This window comes from Phoxinus phoxinus (assembly GCF_949152265.1).
Source record: "Phoxinus phoxinus genome assembly, chromosome: 12".
Lineage (NCBI taxonomy): Eukaryota > Metazoa > Chordata > Actinopteri > Cypriniformes > Leuciscidae > Phoxinus > Phoxinus phoxinus.
Genome location: NC_136887.1, coordinates 18,366,692 through 18,378,762, shown reverse-complemented (window position 1 = coordinate 18,378,762; position 12,071 = coordinate 18,366,692). Strand labels below are relative to the sequence as shown.

Here is a 12,071-nt window from a genome sequence, read left to right as displayed (position 1 = left end):
ATGGGAACCAAAAACTGTCTGGTTACTGACATTCTTCTAAATATCTTCCTTTGTGTTCAGCAGAGGAAAGAAATTCATACATGTTTCATAAATTGAAACAACTTAAGGGTGAGTATATGATGACAGAATTTTCATTTTAAAAGTGAACTAATCCTTTAAGGCTTACCTGTGTCGACTTTCAGATGGTTCTGAGTCTGCTAAAAGCTCCTCTTGCTTTATTTATTCGGGCCTTTTTGGGCTCTGATATCAGTGCGAATGAGATGTAATATTGATGTATAATGCCAAGATACATAAAATCATCCATATTCTGAGACAGGAGCATTGATACGCATGTGTCATCTGTTTGTTTATATGTAAGCCTGTAACCCTAATTAGGGTAGGCCTGGAAAATCTTGCTCGTTTCTTGCCTCTGATAGTAGCAAGGGAACTTGGTAGATCTTGGTATGTCTTATGTACTTCAGGCAAACAAGCACTGTTAAAAGAGCATTTTCCCTTCTACCTTCCATGACATGGTCATCTACAGCTGCACAGATCTAATAAAATCTCAAGTTCAGGATGTGATCAAACAAATGCTAGTGTGTTCTACATAAGCATGCAGTAAAACATGCTGGATTTGTATTTAGAGTTTTTTAGCTTGAATGAAAACATGAATAGTATTTGTAGTTATTTTAGAAAATTAATGGTGGCAAGTTTTTTTTAGGTCATATTTGACTAAAACTATTTATAAATGTATAGCCTATATATAAAAAGTAAAACGTCATCATATCCTCCTGAGACCCAGAAAAGCACCCATTGTGCTACATTGTTTAGATTTTTTTTATTTTTTTTTTATATATATTTTATTCATATGCTATGTCCTCTGTAGTGGACACCACTACATTATTATTATTTTTAATAGTATGAAGATGATTGTCAACTATGAAAGATATAACGGAATTAATATGAATATACCATTTTAGTTATGCAATATGTGTATCAAAGGCCATAAAGGGTATCTAATCTGCGTGTGTTCTTCAGGCAAAATGTAATGAAAATGCGTGTAATAATGAGAGTAATAGTTGGCAACATTTTCATAATAATATTAAATATTTTATAGGAATATTGATGTATAATTTCTTTCACTTGTTGTGATAAACATGCTTTAAATCATGGTGTCCTCTACAGAGGACATGTATGAAATCAATGCCTTGGTTTGTAACAGAAAGTCATATTTTGATTTGAAACCCCATAACATTTTCCTGAGATGTTGATTTATGACAAACAATTTAAAAACATTTACATTTAAATGATAATTACAAAATATCATATTTACATAAGAGTGCTAAAATCAGTAATTTTTAAAAGACCAATGAGAAGTTTTCGTCATGGTGAAACCTCCAAACATTTGGTATCTCTGAAAAGCCCTGAATGAGCTCTTTAAAGGCCATCTTAAAACTGTGAGGTGTGGTGTCATTCACTAAATAAGAAAAGTTTATTCCCGGGTCCCACGAGGATATTGCTTTGTAAACAAACTACCACATTCCTAAAAGCACAAGACCTTGGTCAGGTACTACCTCACAGTGGCTGCGCATCACCATTTATCAAGGCCTTGAGAGTTGAGCAGTGAGGTGACTCGTTTTCTAATTAAAGGGGCAGGCGAGTGGTGCATACGGCCAGATGTTGCTCAGGGTAATGTCATTGAAGCGCTCGGTCAACAGGGTGTGTATCCGCCCCTGCGCAACAGGCCATCAGACGCGCAATGGAGAAGCGCTGAAGCACAGACGTCCGCATTGTGGATGCTTACCTCCAATTAATATCCCGTAGAGGGGGACCTGTCCCCCTTCATTTCCCACCCGCCGGGGATTAACTCACATGAATAAAAGGCATTAAAAGAACGGCGCTACTTGTAAGGGACCTGTATACGCTTTAAAAGCAGGTTGCCAACACACCCGCATTAAGTCCAAATCGTAAACTCTGGCGAAAAGCTTCTAAAGGGATTAGCTATTTATTGAAGCAATAATATGCAAAGCTAATTAAACAGAAAGACTTTGAGGTATTGTTCGCCTTTTTGAAGTAGACTTTTCTGGGCTGAGTAGGGTGGCCTAGCCTAAATTATGCAAACGTTAGAGATCTGATTTGAGATTTTTAAATGCCACAAGCCACCAAAATGTAAATATACAAAACAGTAATCTAATGTATGTGTGATAATTATAGACTAAAGCAGTTACACACTGCTGCTTTTCACTTGAACTGTTGTTAGTATTTCACGTTTACGCCAAATATGCGTGCGCGCCTCAATCGTCACCTGAACACGATCCAGGCTGCGCGTGCTTTCTTTGTTTTTATAAGCAGGTCAGGGCACGCGTCGGCTTTTGACAATTTTACAGTTTTTGGCAAATGGCCAGAAAGACCACCAATTGAACTAGCGTGGGTTGGTGGCGTTGCTATAAACGTTGGTTGTTCGTTCCCATGAGCGGTGACAGTATAAATGTTAGCACCTCGCGCCCGTGCGTAATTTGGGAACATCTGACAGTATGTCGACAACTTGTTTGTTTGAATAGAGCATTTGATTGACCAGATTTAGAGACACGTCTCATACGAGTGAGGTAGATTTTTAACACGCCACCACGAGCGGGTTTGGCCTAAATAGAGGAAAATGTCAAGCTAGGGTGTACCTGCGGTAAGTTACCCGAAGTTTGCGCTTATGAAAGCAAGATGCTCCAAGACCAAGACGCGTGTCTGATACACACCTCCTGAGAAAACAATAATATGACACATTCAAAAGTTTAAAATACAGAAAATGTATACATAGACAATATAAGTTTTATTCATTTTCAAATGAGATATACCAATAATATTAAAATGAAAGTAGCCTAAGTTTCGACATTTAGGCTTAATTCATTTAAATAATTGTAGGCCTAATTTAAAAGTAGAAGTTCTTTAGACTTGTGATGAAATCAGTAAGTGCTGAAACAGATGCACAAACTATTTAAACAGTGTACTTTATTTTTATTTATTTATTTATTTAAAATAAAGTACTGGCTATGTAAATTCAGGGAAATAGTTTAATGGTTGTTAAACAACTACATTACACGGAGCTGAGGAGAAATTTGTGAAAACAGGAGAGAGAGAAATATTTAAGGCCTGCAAAATTGTACTTTTGAGGTCTAAATTAATTTGTATGGATTTTTTTTTTAATTGCCTGGAAAATAAAATTAAATAAGAGTGTAGCCTATTTAGTTTCAATAATAGCTACTCACATAAAGTGAAAAATAATATATAACCTAGGCCTGTGTTGAAATGAAGTACTGAAGTATTATGTTTAAATGTATATAGGCCTATTATTAAAACGAGTAACAATCCTGTAGTAGATCAAAACAAATATAACCTAAGAACTGGAATCAGAACATTTAATAGTCATAATTAAAAATGTATAGAAAATACTTTACTTCACATCTGCATTTTATGTATAGGCTATTTATATACTTGGCTGCATGCATTGCTCTTTGTTGCTCAGAACAGACAAAAGCAAGCATCCGGTCAGGATAATCTATTTACACCTTTTGTGTTGAATGGCATTTGGGAGACTTATCTGTCTGTAATAACCGGTTCAGGCATCAGTCGGTGCATGGCATCTCTCAAAGGTCTAATCTCATTTCAGCTCAAACTCGTTTATCTAAGAGCTTATCCGGAGCGACAAAGCGAAACAAAGCTGCACATGAAGGTTGATTTAAGGGAGAGTATGAGCGTTAAGTAGAACTAAGCCATTCTATCTAGTGGTAAATCTACTTTCCACGGGTCGTATTGTTTAATGATAACCTTTAGCCTCTAAATATTTGTAGGGTTTCCATTATTGTGATAGGTAGGCTATATATAGGTATAAGTTATGACAACATATGCAGTCAGTTTGACATATGACATGACATTGCTTTTACTCATCAAAATAAGTTAAGCAATTTTCTACTCTTTTATAAGTTATATCAAGTCTTTTTTTAGTCGGTTTAATGAAATATATGTTGAAATGACAAACTACAAAGTTGCTTGTAGGATACTTATAAAGTTAAGGCAGCAACTTTATTTTTTCTATATCGAAGTGGCTTATGCGAGTTGTATCGAAAATGGCGCAGTCCAAGTTCCAAAAACATTTGCGCGATTTCATTAACATCTTGACAGTGCTGCACCAAAACAACTGTTGATAGGATAAAAAAAATCGTTTATTCACAAAAAATGTAAGCCTATGCCAAAGTGACGTATTTAAATGCACAACAAAGTGAAATACAAATGTAGTTTAAATGAATACTGGGCGTATTCTTTATGTTGGACCCTAAATTATTTATGTTATTTATTCCCTATAGCCTATTGTAAATAGAATTAACCAAAATTACTTGAAGTAACTTTTTCAAACTCAGAACATTTTTTTTGTTAAATATGCTACGCGTCAATTGTGGCTAAAACTTTAACTTTTTGTTGTCATAATATATCTACCATCTTCGATCAAGTCAAATTGCAATTGCTACAGCTTTTTTTACGGGGTGACTCATTAATAGACAGAGTAGCCTATCAAATTCCAACAACATGAACATCTGACAACATCATGACAAAAGCCCGTATAAAGACCACACCTACGTTTCTAGCAGAAGAGCGGTTAAGCAATCTGCACCTCAATACTTTATATCTTCCATAGATTAAGTGCAACATCATTGAGATGACCAAATGATCGCCCAATGAAAATCTGCAAATGCCAGGTCTGTTATCAAGTTTTCAACTGCTCTCCCATTGGAACGCTGAACATTCACACTGAAGAACAATGCTGTTTAATGCTGAATATCTCTCAGGAAATGAATTAAAGACGTGCAAATATTAGGAACGGGAGCAGACCAAAGATATAAGAATATATTCTCAAAGAGGTTTAATTCTTTGTTTAAAGTAAAATACTTTACGAACGACATTTCACATTCTGCTGACAAGAAAAATAACAGCAAACAAAAAGCTTGCTATCTTGTTTAAAAAAAGACAGAATCTCTCACCTACTCAAAGTAATCAAATGAACATTTTCAACGGTTCACAGAAGAACACAAATGTATGGCAATTACAACAATTACCAAAAAATTAAAAAATTAAAACGACTTTAACTTGTGCTAGAGTTTCCACAAGTTTCTTGGCACTAAAGTTCACAAAAGAACAAAACTCTTGAAACATTAACCTCATTAAGTACAATTCCTCAGTCAAAAATGGATTTCATAAAAGTTTTGAAATAAAATTCAGTTGATATAAAAGTATTAAAAGGCATCAACGTTTCAACTAAGAAATATATACATCTCAACAAAGTGTGTGTATCTTCTTTGTTTGGCTGTTAGATCACCAAACACACTATACAGGCACAGATTTGTCAATGCCTTTTTATAACAAAATAAATCTTTGGCATCTACTGTACAAAATCCACATATTTACACATGCTGCAAATTTACACAATTAGTCTATTGTCCCAGAATTGTTCCCACACTGCTGAATCGTCAGAGATGAACAGGCCTTTCCAGTCTTTGGGGAGCTACGCAAGAACGTAGGACATGATCTTCTACCAAGGTCTCCAGATGGAGTCACAGAGCATAACAGCTTGCTTAGGACTTGAAGTCATGTTGGGAGCAGACAGGACAGTTCTTTGTGCAAGCTTTGCACAGCCAGATGGTGTGCAAGAACTGCTCAGTTGGGCATGAGTGAGATGTTGCTGTGCTGGCAGTGATGGATCCTCATAGAGATGCACCTGAGTCTCTCTGTGGGGTGGTGCAGAAAGTAGCATTGCATGTGATTTGTGAAGGTTTCCACATGTTTTTTCCACTTCCTGCCCATACTCATGGCTCTTGCTAGCAATAAAATGGCTGACTCGCAAGAGACATGTCCTCATTCCATCACTGTAGTTCTGACGTTTGCAAGGTGAGCTCAGGTCCTCATCATACTCCTCTGCGCGTGCCCTTTTTCCTCTAGTGATTTGAAAAGGGTCATTCCCTGATCCTTGTTCAGCTCTTAGGAAGTGCACAACACTTTCCAGGATTTCAGCCTTTTCCACTTTAGGGTTTTTTAGCTTCTATTAAAAGTTAGACAAAACGTGGTCAGATAAAGACATAAGGGCAGCATACAGTAAATAGAGTATTTAACAAATAAAATAACTTACCTCATTGTGTGTATTTTCGAATAATAGCATTCTCAAAGTTTCTAGGCTTTGATTAATGCGATCTCTCCTCCTTTTCTCCATGAGAGGTTTTGGGACCTGTAACAATCAAAGTAGTTTTAATATTATGGTAAAATATAATTCTTAGCAGCCTTATGAACAAGTCTCCATATCAAACAATCTACAGTATTTTGCCATATTGCAAACAAAACAGAAACACAGAATAGCCCAATACCGAATGTAAGCAAGGCATTGTCCCTATGTGAATTAGAATTACTTTTAAGAGGTCTGACAAATTCCTGGTCAAGCAAGTAGGCCTATATTAAAATAAGTTTTTACCCGTCTCGAGTCTCTTTGTTCCGATATATCAACAGCTTGTTTGCTCATTCTGGTGATTCACAAAATTCCCTCTAAACTGAGATTATGAGCATCATTTCGGAGTTCACATAATTTATGGTACAGTCCGTAGGCTACTAGACGCCTCCTCTCATAATGAATAACAAAAGAAGACGGACCAATCGCGTGCGTCCCTCAGCAAGCCCCCTCATTAATATTCACATGCGCACTGGATGAGAGAGACAATGCCTGATAATGTCGATTGTGAAGTAAGAGCCAATAATGACCCATTTAGCCCCCCATCGGGATGTTTAAACGATGGCTATTCAGTTAAGGTATTGCCAAAGGTTATCAAAGAAGGTTTGAGCCATTCATATGCGTTATATTTAAAAGAACCACTAAAAGGCGACTATTATCGCTACCAGTTGGAATTTCAAATAGTTTGATTATCAATAGATAATAAAAAGTGCACAGTTTAGCCATTTGGAGAAGTATATATAGCCTAACACAGCACATTTTACCGTTTGCTGTCAATAAATGTGTACACGTAAACTAACTACTCAACCTATAGCTTTTCTACCCTTATGAATGTTGGATAGGCATATTGTCTTGCAAAATCCAATCATTTTATATGTTTAATCTAACAATGAAAATTAAGTAACGTATTTATGTTGGTTTACTATCGCTATAGATAGGCTGCTTTTTCGTGTGTATCACAGTTTTCCTCTCTATACACCGTGCGTAACAAAAGAAGACGTGCTTTTGGTTTGGTTGAGGCGCTCGAATGTGGCTTCAATTGAAAGTGGTTTTGCTGTTCTTTTGATGTGTGTGTGAGGTCTTCTCGTGTGTGCTCAAATAATTCTCCTGCTTGACGAATGAAAGCTAATTGGAAGTGACAGTATCAAATAAATTGTAGACGAACTGTGGACGTGCCGATTACCAAGCTAAAAACAACAACTAAAAAACAAACAAAACTACAACAACAAAACACGTAAAAATTACAATTTAATAACCATTGTATTCTCTGACATTAGGCCGTTACATGATAAATCTCAGAAAGTTTCAAAACCAACCGCGCCATTAGGCTACTGGTGATCCACCATTCCAAAAGTAGGGCTAAGCGTGGGACAATAATGGTTGGCTTAATCGTTCACACTTCTATCAAAACACTCCCATACAACACACTTAACAGATTTGCTCTAAAAGCCCGGGCATCACACCTCCTCACATCCCCCATTTCAACATAACGCAGGATGCGCGTGTACTTTTCACTGCCACGAGCGCTTTGGCGCGCGACTCCAAAATGCATCGTATTTTCTTATTTTTGAGAATTTTCTTAAATAAAACCATTTGACATCCACATTAAATGAAACACGACTAAAATGTTTCAATAAAGACATATGCATGAATCGTTGTTTCCAGCCAATTTGTCAACAATTATGTAGGCTAATTTCTGTTAGATTCAAAAAAAAATTCTTTATCAATAGTTAAATTCAAAATGGTTAAAAAAAAGTTGGTGTTCTTACTGCAGGTTTCCATTTTGGCATCACAAACATATTGTTATGTAGCTTACTTTAATCACAGAAATCTCAGGGCAGATGCCATTTGTCCATATGTGTTATCCTTTAGCACTTTACCTCAAGCATTGTGCTCAGCTGCGTATTCAAAACCATTTGCTGATATTTGCATATTGCAGCAGACAATCAAATGGCAAACGCTTATTTTTTTTACCAGAAAAATTAAGCCATCAAAATGTGGATAGTTTACTTTTTAAATATGCGTCAATATAAAACTTGAATATATTATTAATGACTGTTTTAAATATAGGCCTACTGTTATGCTTTTATAGTTAGATATACTATTGAATGCAGTTTTAATTTGCCATAATACCTCTGTTTACTGATAGACAGGCCAGATAGAATGGGGTGGAAAGCCTACGTCACGGCCACCTCTCCGCCAATCAAATGCCATTCCACAGGCTTGAAATTCCCGTTTGGTTAGATTTCAGCAGTTTCCCAAATCCTCGAATTAGCGTGAACAACTGACTGTTTAACTCCCAACATGGCGAAGACGGAAGGCATTAAAAGAGTAAGATCTTTAAAAGCAACCATTTCTTTCAAAGGAACTTTTTTTTTTTTTTTACTTTTAGCCTATTTAATATAATCTGCATATTTTCATTTGGTTCCACAAATCTTAAAAGTTGTTTAATGATAGCATTTGGAAATTGAAAACATTCTAACAATTTAAATGTTTTAATTTTACTTTTAAGAAGTTAAAACCTGTGATCGAGAAGAAGAGAAGAGATCGAATCAACCATAATCTGGACGCATTAAAAGATCTGCTTTATAAGAACACCGCAGATTCGGTGAGTAGACTACCTCGGTTCAACTCAGTTTATGATCAATTGCTTCACTTTATTTCGTTGATAAAACCCGACGATGACAAAACCTTTATCTCCCTCCATTCCATCCCTCCACAGCGTTTACAAAATCCTAAACTGGAAAAAGCTGAGATTTTAGACCTTGCCGTTCAATACATCAAGAAGACCACAAGAAAGATTGAGACAAAATGTAAGTTTTTTTTACTATTTTTACCTTTTACTTCACCCCTCTGAATTATGTATTAAAGGTGCACTATGTAACTTTTTTTGTTCAAAATTTACAATTTAAATAATGAGTCAATACATTATCAATCCTTCCAAACAGTGTTAGATTGAGTTTAGTGAATGTTTTATGAGCAGTATAATCTCTCTTTAAGTTATGAGAAAGAACCATGCACGTTCACACGCAGTCACACAGAACCGAAACACAACAAAAACAATGTTCTTCTGCAAAATGCATGCAGTTTTGTTTTTTAAACCGATATGGCCAAAAGTATATAGTGTATACCTTTTAATAGCTATTATTTATTCTATAAATATTTTTGCTAATTTGTGTCTAATTTTCTTCTCTCTTTCTGCAGTGACGTCTAATCAAATGGATTCTAAGACCACTCCGAATCAGTCTGATAGGCCAACATCTGTTTCTGCAGGCCCCATCCATGCCAATGACTTTTATTGGAAGCAGAAGGAGGTTCTTCTGAAAGTAGGAATCAGTCTTGATGATAACCTAACTGATGCTTCCAACGCAGGAAATCAACCAGTGGTCCAGACAGGCTTTCTTCTATCACCATCAACCCAGACCTATCACCAGGAACTTCTTTTACACCCTGAATCGTCTTTGTATGGCTCTAAACTTTTGTGTCAGTCGACTTCTCCCTCCAGTTCTTCATCACAATATAGTTCCCCGCCATCATCTCCCACTTTTACCAGCGTATCCTCCTCCTCTCCCAATAATTCCCCTGCACATCCTTTTACAACTTGTTCTCTACCTCCTCCTCCTGACCCATTGTCTCCTCTCATAACACCACTTTCACTCCATAGACCTGTTATTGGGCCTCAGCCCATTCTGCCCCACATGGCTAGAGATTTTACCCCACCTCAGTCACCTGTCCTGGCTCTTCGACAGGAACCGTTTCCTCTTCCAACCCAGTCCACATGGAGACCATGGAGCTGAACTCTTACCATTCCCTTTATTTAGGCACTGCTCAAATGGAGAAAGGATCATGGTGTCTCAGAGGGATCTAATGGACATATGGTGTGGCTTGTGCACAGGGTTGTCACTTTTGTCATGTTTTCAATTACATGTGTACTTTAACTTGACTATTTATTGTTTTTTTTTTCAATGGCAGTGAAATAAATCAATTTCATCAGTTCTTGTTGCATTATGTTTGTTTATTTAAATATATGAAATAGTTTTGTAGTAGCTAAATTACAGTCCTTTCACACTATAAGTTTAAGAACATGATACTATAATCAGTTTTTGGACCATATGGTTTAGGAGCTATTGCAGCTGCTGTTATTTTCATGCTGTTATTTAGCACATCCGCATCCCATAAGATACGCTGAGATAAACTTTTGAGTTTAAAAATTGCACAAATGTTAATATTCACATGTGAAACTAATATTATTTTTTATTCTTATATTATATATTAATATTCTTTTAATTTTCAAATAGATCAAACATTTTTGCAGGGTTGAACAGGGGTAGCCAACCTTGCTCCTGGAGGGCAGAGTTTTGCTCCAACCCTAATCAAACACACCAAAGCCTGCTAACAGTCTTCAGATTTTCTTGGAAATTACAGCCATGTGTGTTTGATTAGGATTGGAGTCAAACTCTGCAAGACAGTGGCCATCAAGGCAGAGCTAAGGTTGAATATGAGACAGATATACATGCTGTATATTTAGCATATTACATATTTTCTGGATCACAAAACACATAAATATTGATGAAAGGGATAGTTGATGGACCCAATTGACTTCCATATTATGGAAAAATATAAATATGGAAATCAATGGGGCATATCAACTGTTTGGTTACAGGCATTCTTCAAAATACCTTCTGTGTTCGGAGAAGAAAGTAACTCATACAGGTTTGGAACAACTTGAAGGTGAGCAAATAATAAATGTTTTTTTCATTTTTGGGTGAACTGTCCCTTTAATAGGGCAAAGTATCCTGGGAGATACAATTCAAAAAAATCCAAAATATATATATATAAAAAAATCCTTTGAATATGATTTACTTAAAGGGATAGTTCACCCAAAAATTAAAATTAGCCCATGATTTACTCACCCTGAAGTCAGGTGTATATGACATTCTTCTTTCAGACAAATACAATCGGATTTATATTAAAAAATGTCCCGACTCTGCAAGCTTTATAATGGAAGTGAATAGGTGTATGTTTTTGGAAGTCCATCAAAGCGCATCCATTCATGATTAAAGTGTTCCACGCGTCTCCGGGGGGTTAATAAAGGCCCTCTGAAGCGAAGCGATGCGTTTGTGTAAGAAAAATACAGTATCTATATTTAAAACTTTATCGACTTAAATAACTAGCTTCCGGCAGACGGCCTAAGCAAGCGACTTACATCAAAAGTGTAACACTTGACGATGTATGACGTAGGATGTAGGAGTAACGTAAGCTTTGACGCTTCTCGTGGTTCAAACAAACAGCGCTGGGCAACCGCGTTCGTCATTATGTTGTGCGTCAAGTTCAAGGGTTACTCTTTTGGCGTAAATCGATGCGTACTATGGCTGTCTGCTGGAAACTTATTTTGGTCGATAAAGTTTTAAATATGGATATTTTTCTTACACAAATGCTTCGCTTCAGAAGGCCTATATTAACCCCCGGAGAAGCGTGGTGCACTTTAATCATGCATAGATGCGCTTTGATACACCTATATTCACTCACCTTATAAAGCTTGGAAGAGCCAGGACTTTTTAAAATATAACTCTGATTGTATTCGTCTGAAAGAAGAATGTCAAATACACATAGGATGGCTTCAGGGTGAGTAGGCCATCAGCTAATTTAAATTTTTGGGTGAACTATCCCTTTAAGCCTTGGTTATTTAAAAAGTGACATGACATGATTTTTGCTAATCAGTTTCCACTCTTGCCTTAAAATAAAAGCTTTTTGTGCTGTTGTACCAGATTATAAAAAAACACATTATAACACAATTTTATACAAAATGAAAAACAAAAAAAAATATCAAGCT

At 36.3% G+C, this 12,071-nt stretch overlaps 2 protein-coding genes across 5 annotated transcripts; one reads left to right on the top strand and one right to left on the bottom strand.

Annotated features, from left to right (window-relative positions):
• Nucleotides 1–4,622: 4,622 nt before the first annotated feature.
• her11 (hairy-related 11) lies at nt 4,623–10,234 on the top strand. Of its 2 annotated transcripts, none has more exons than XM_079630525.1 (5): nt 4,623–4,724; nt 8,388–8,569; nt 8,754–8,846; nt 8,961–9,051; nt 9,443–10,234. In XM_079630525.1, the coding sequence occupies exons 2-5, from the start codon at nt 8,543–8,545 to the stop codon at nt 10,033–10,035; spliced, it is 804 nt and encodes a 267-aa protein (XP_079486651.1). In that variant the 5' UTR covers nt 4,623–4,724; nt 8,388–8,542; the 3' UTR covers nt 10,036–10,234. The 2 variants fall into 2 exon arrangements, with proteins under 2 accessions (XP_079486651.1, XP_079486650.1); XM_079630524.1 differs by having other exon boundaries at nt 8,751–8,846.
• On the bottom strand, nt 4,867–8,177 carry her5 (hairy-related 5). Of its 3 annotated transcripts, none has more exons than XM_079630527.1 (3): nt 8,119–8,177; nt 6,149–6,244; nt 4,867–6,061 (listed from the first exon to the last, which is right to left on the bottom strand). In XM_079630527.1, the coding sequence occupies exons 1-3, from the start codon at nt 8,152–8,154 to the stop codon at nt 5,555–5,557; spliced, it is 639 nt and encodes a 212-aa protein (XP_079486653.1). In that variant the 5' UTR covers nt 8,155–8,177; the 3' UTR covers nt 4,867–5,554. The 3 variants fall into 3 exon arrangements, with proteins under 3 accessions (XP_079486653.1, XP_079486654.1, XP_079486652.1); XM_079630528.1 differs by having other exon boundaries at nt 8,008–8,141; XM_079630526.1 differs by lacking the exon at nt 8,119–8,177 and adding an exon at nt 6,485–6,591.
• Nucleotides 10,235–12,071: the final 1,837 nt, after the last annotated feature.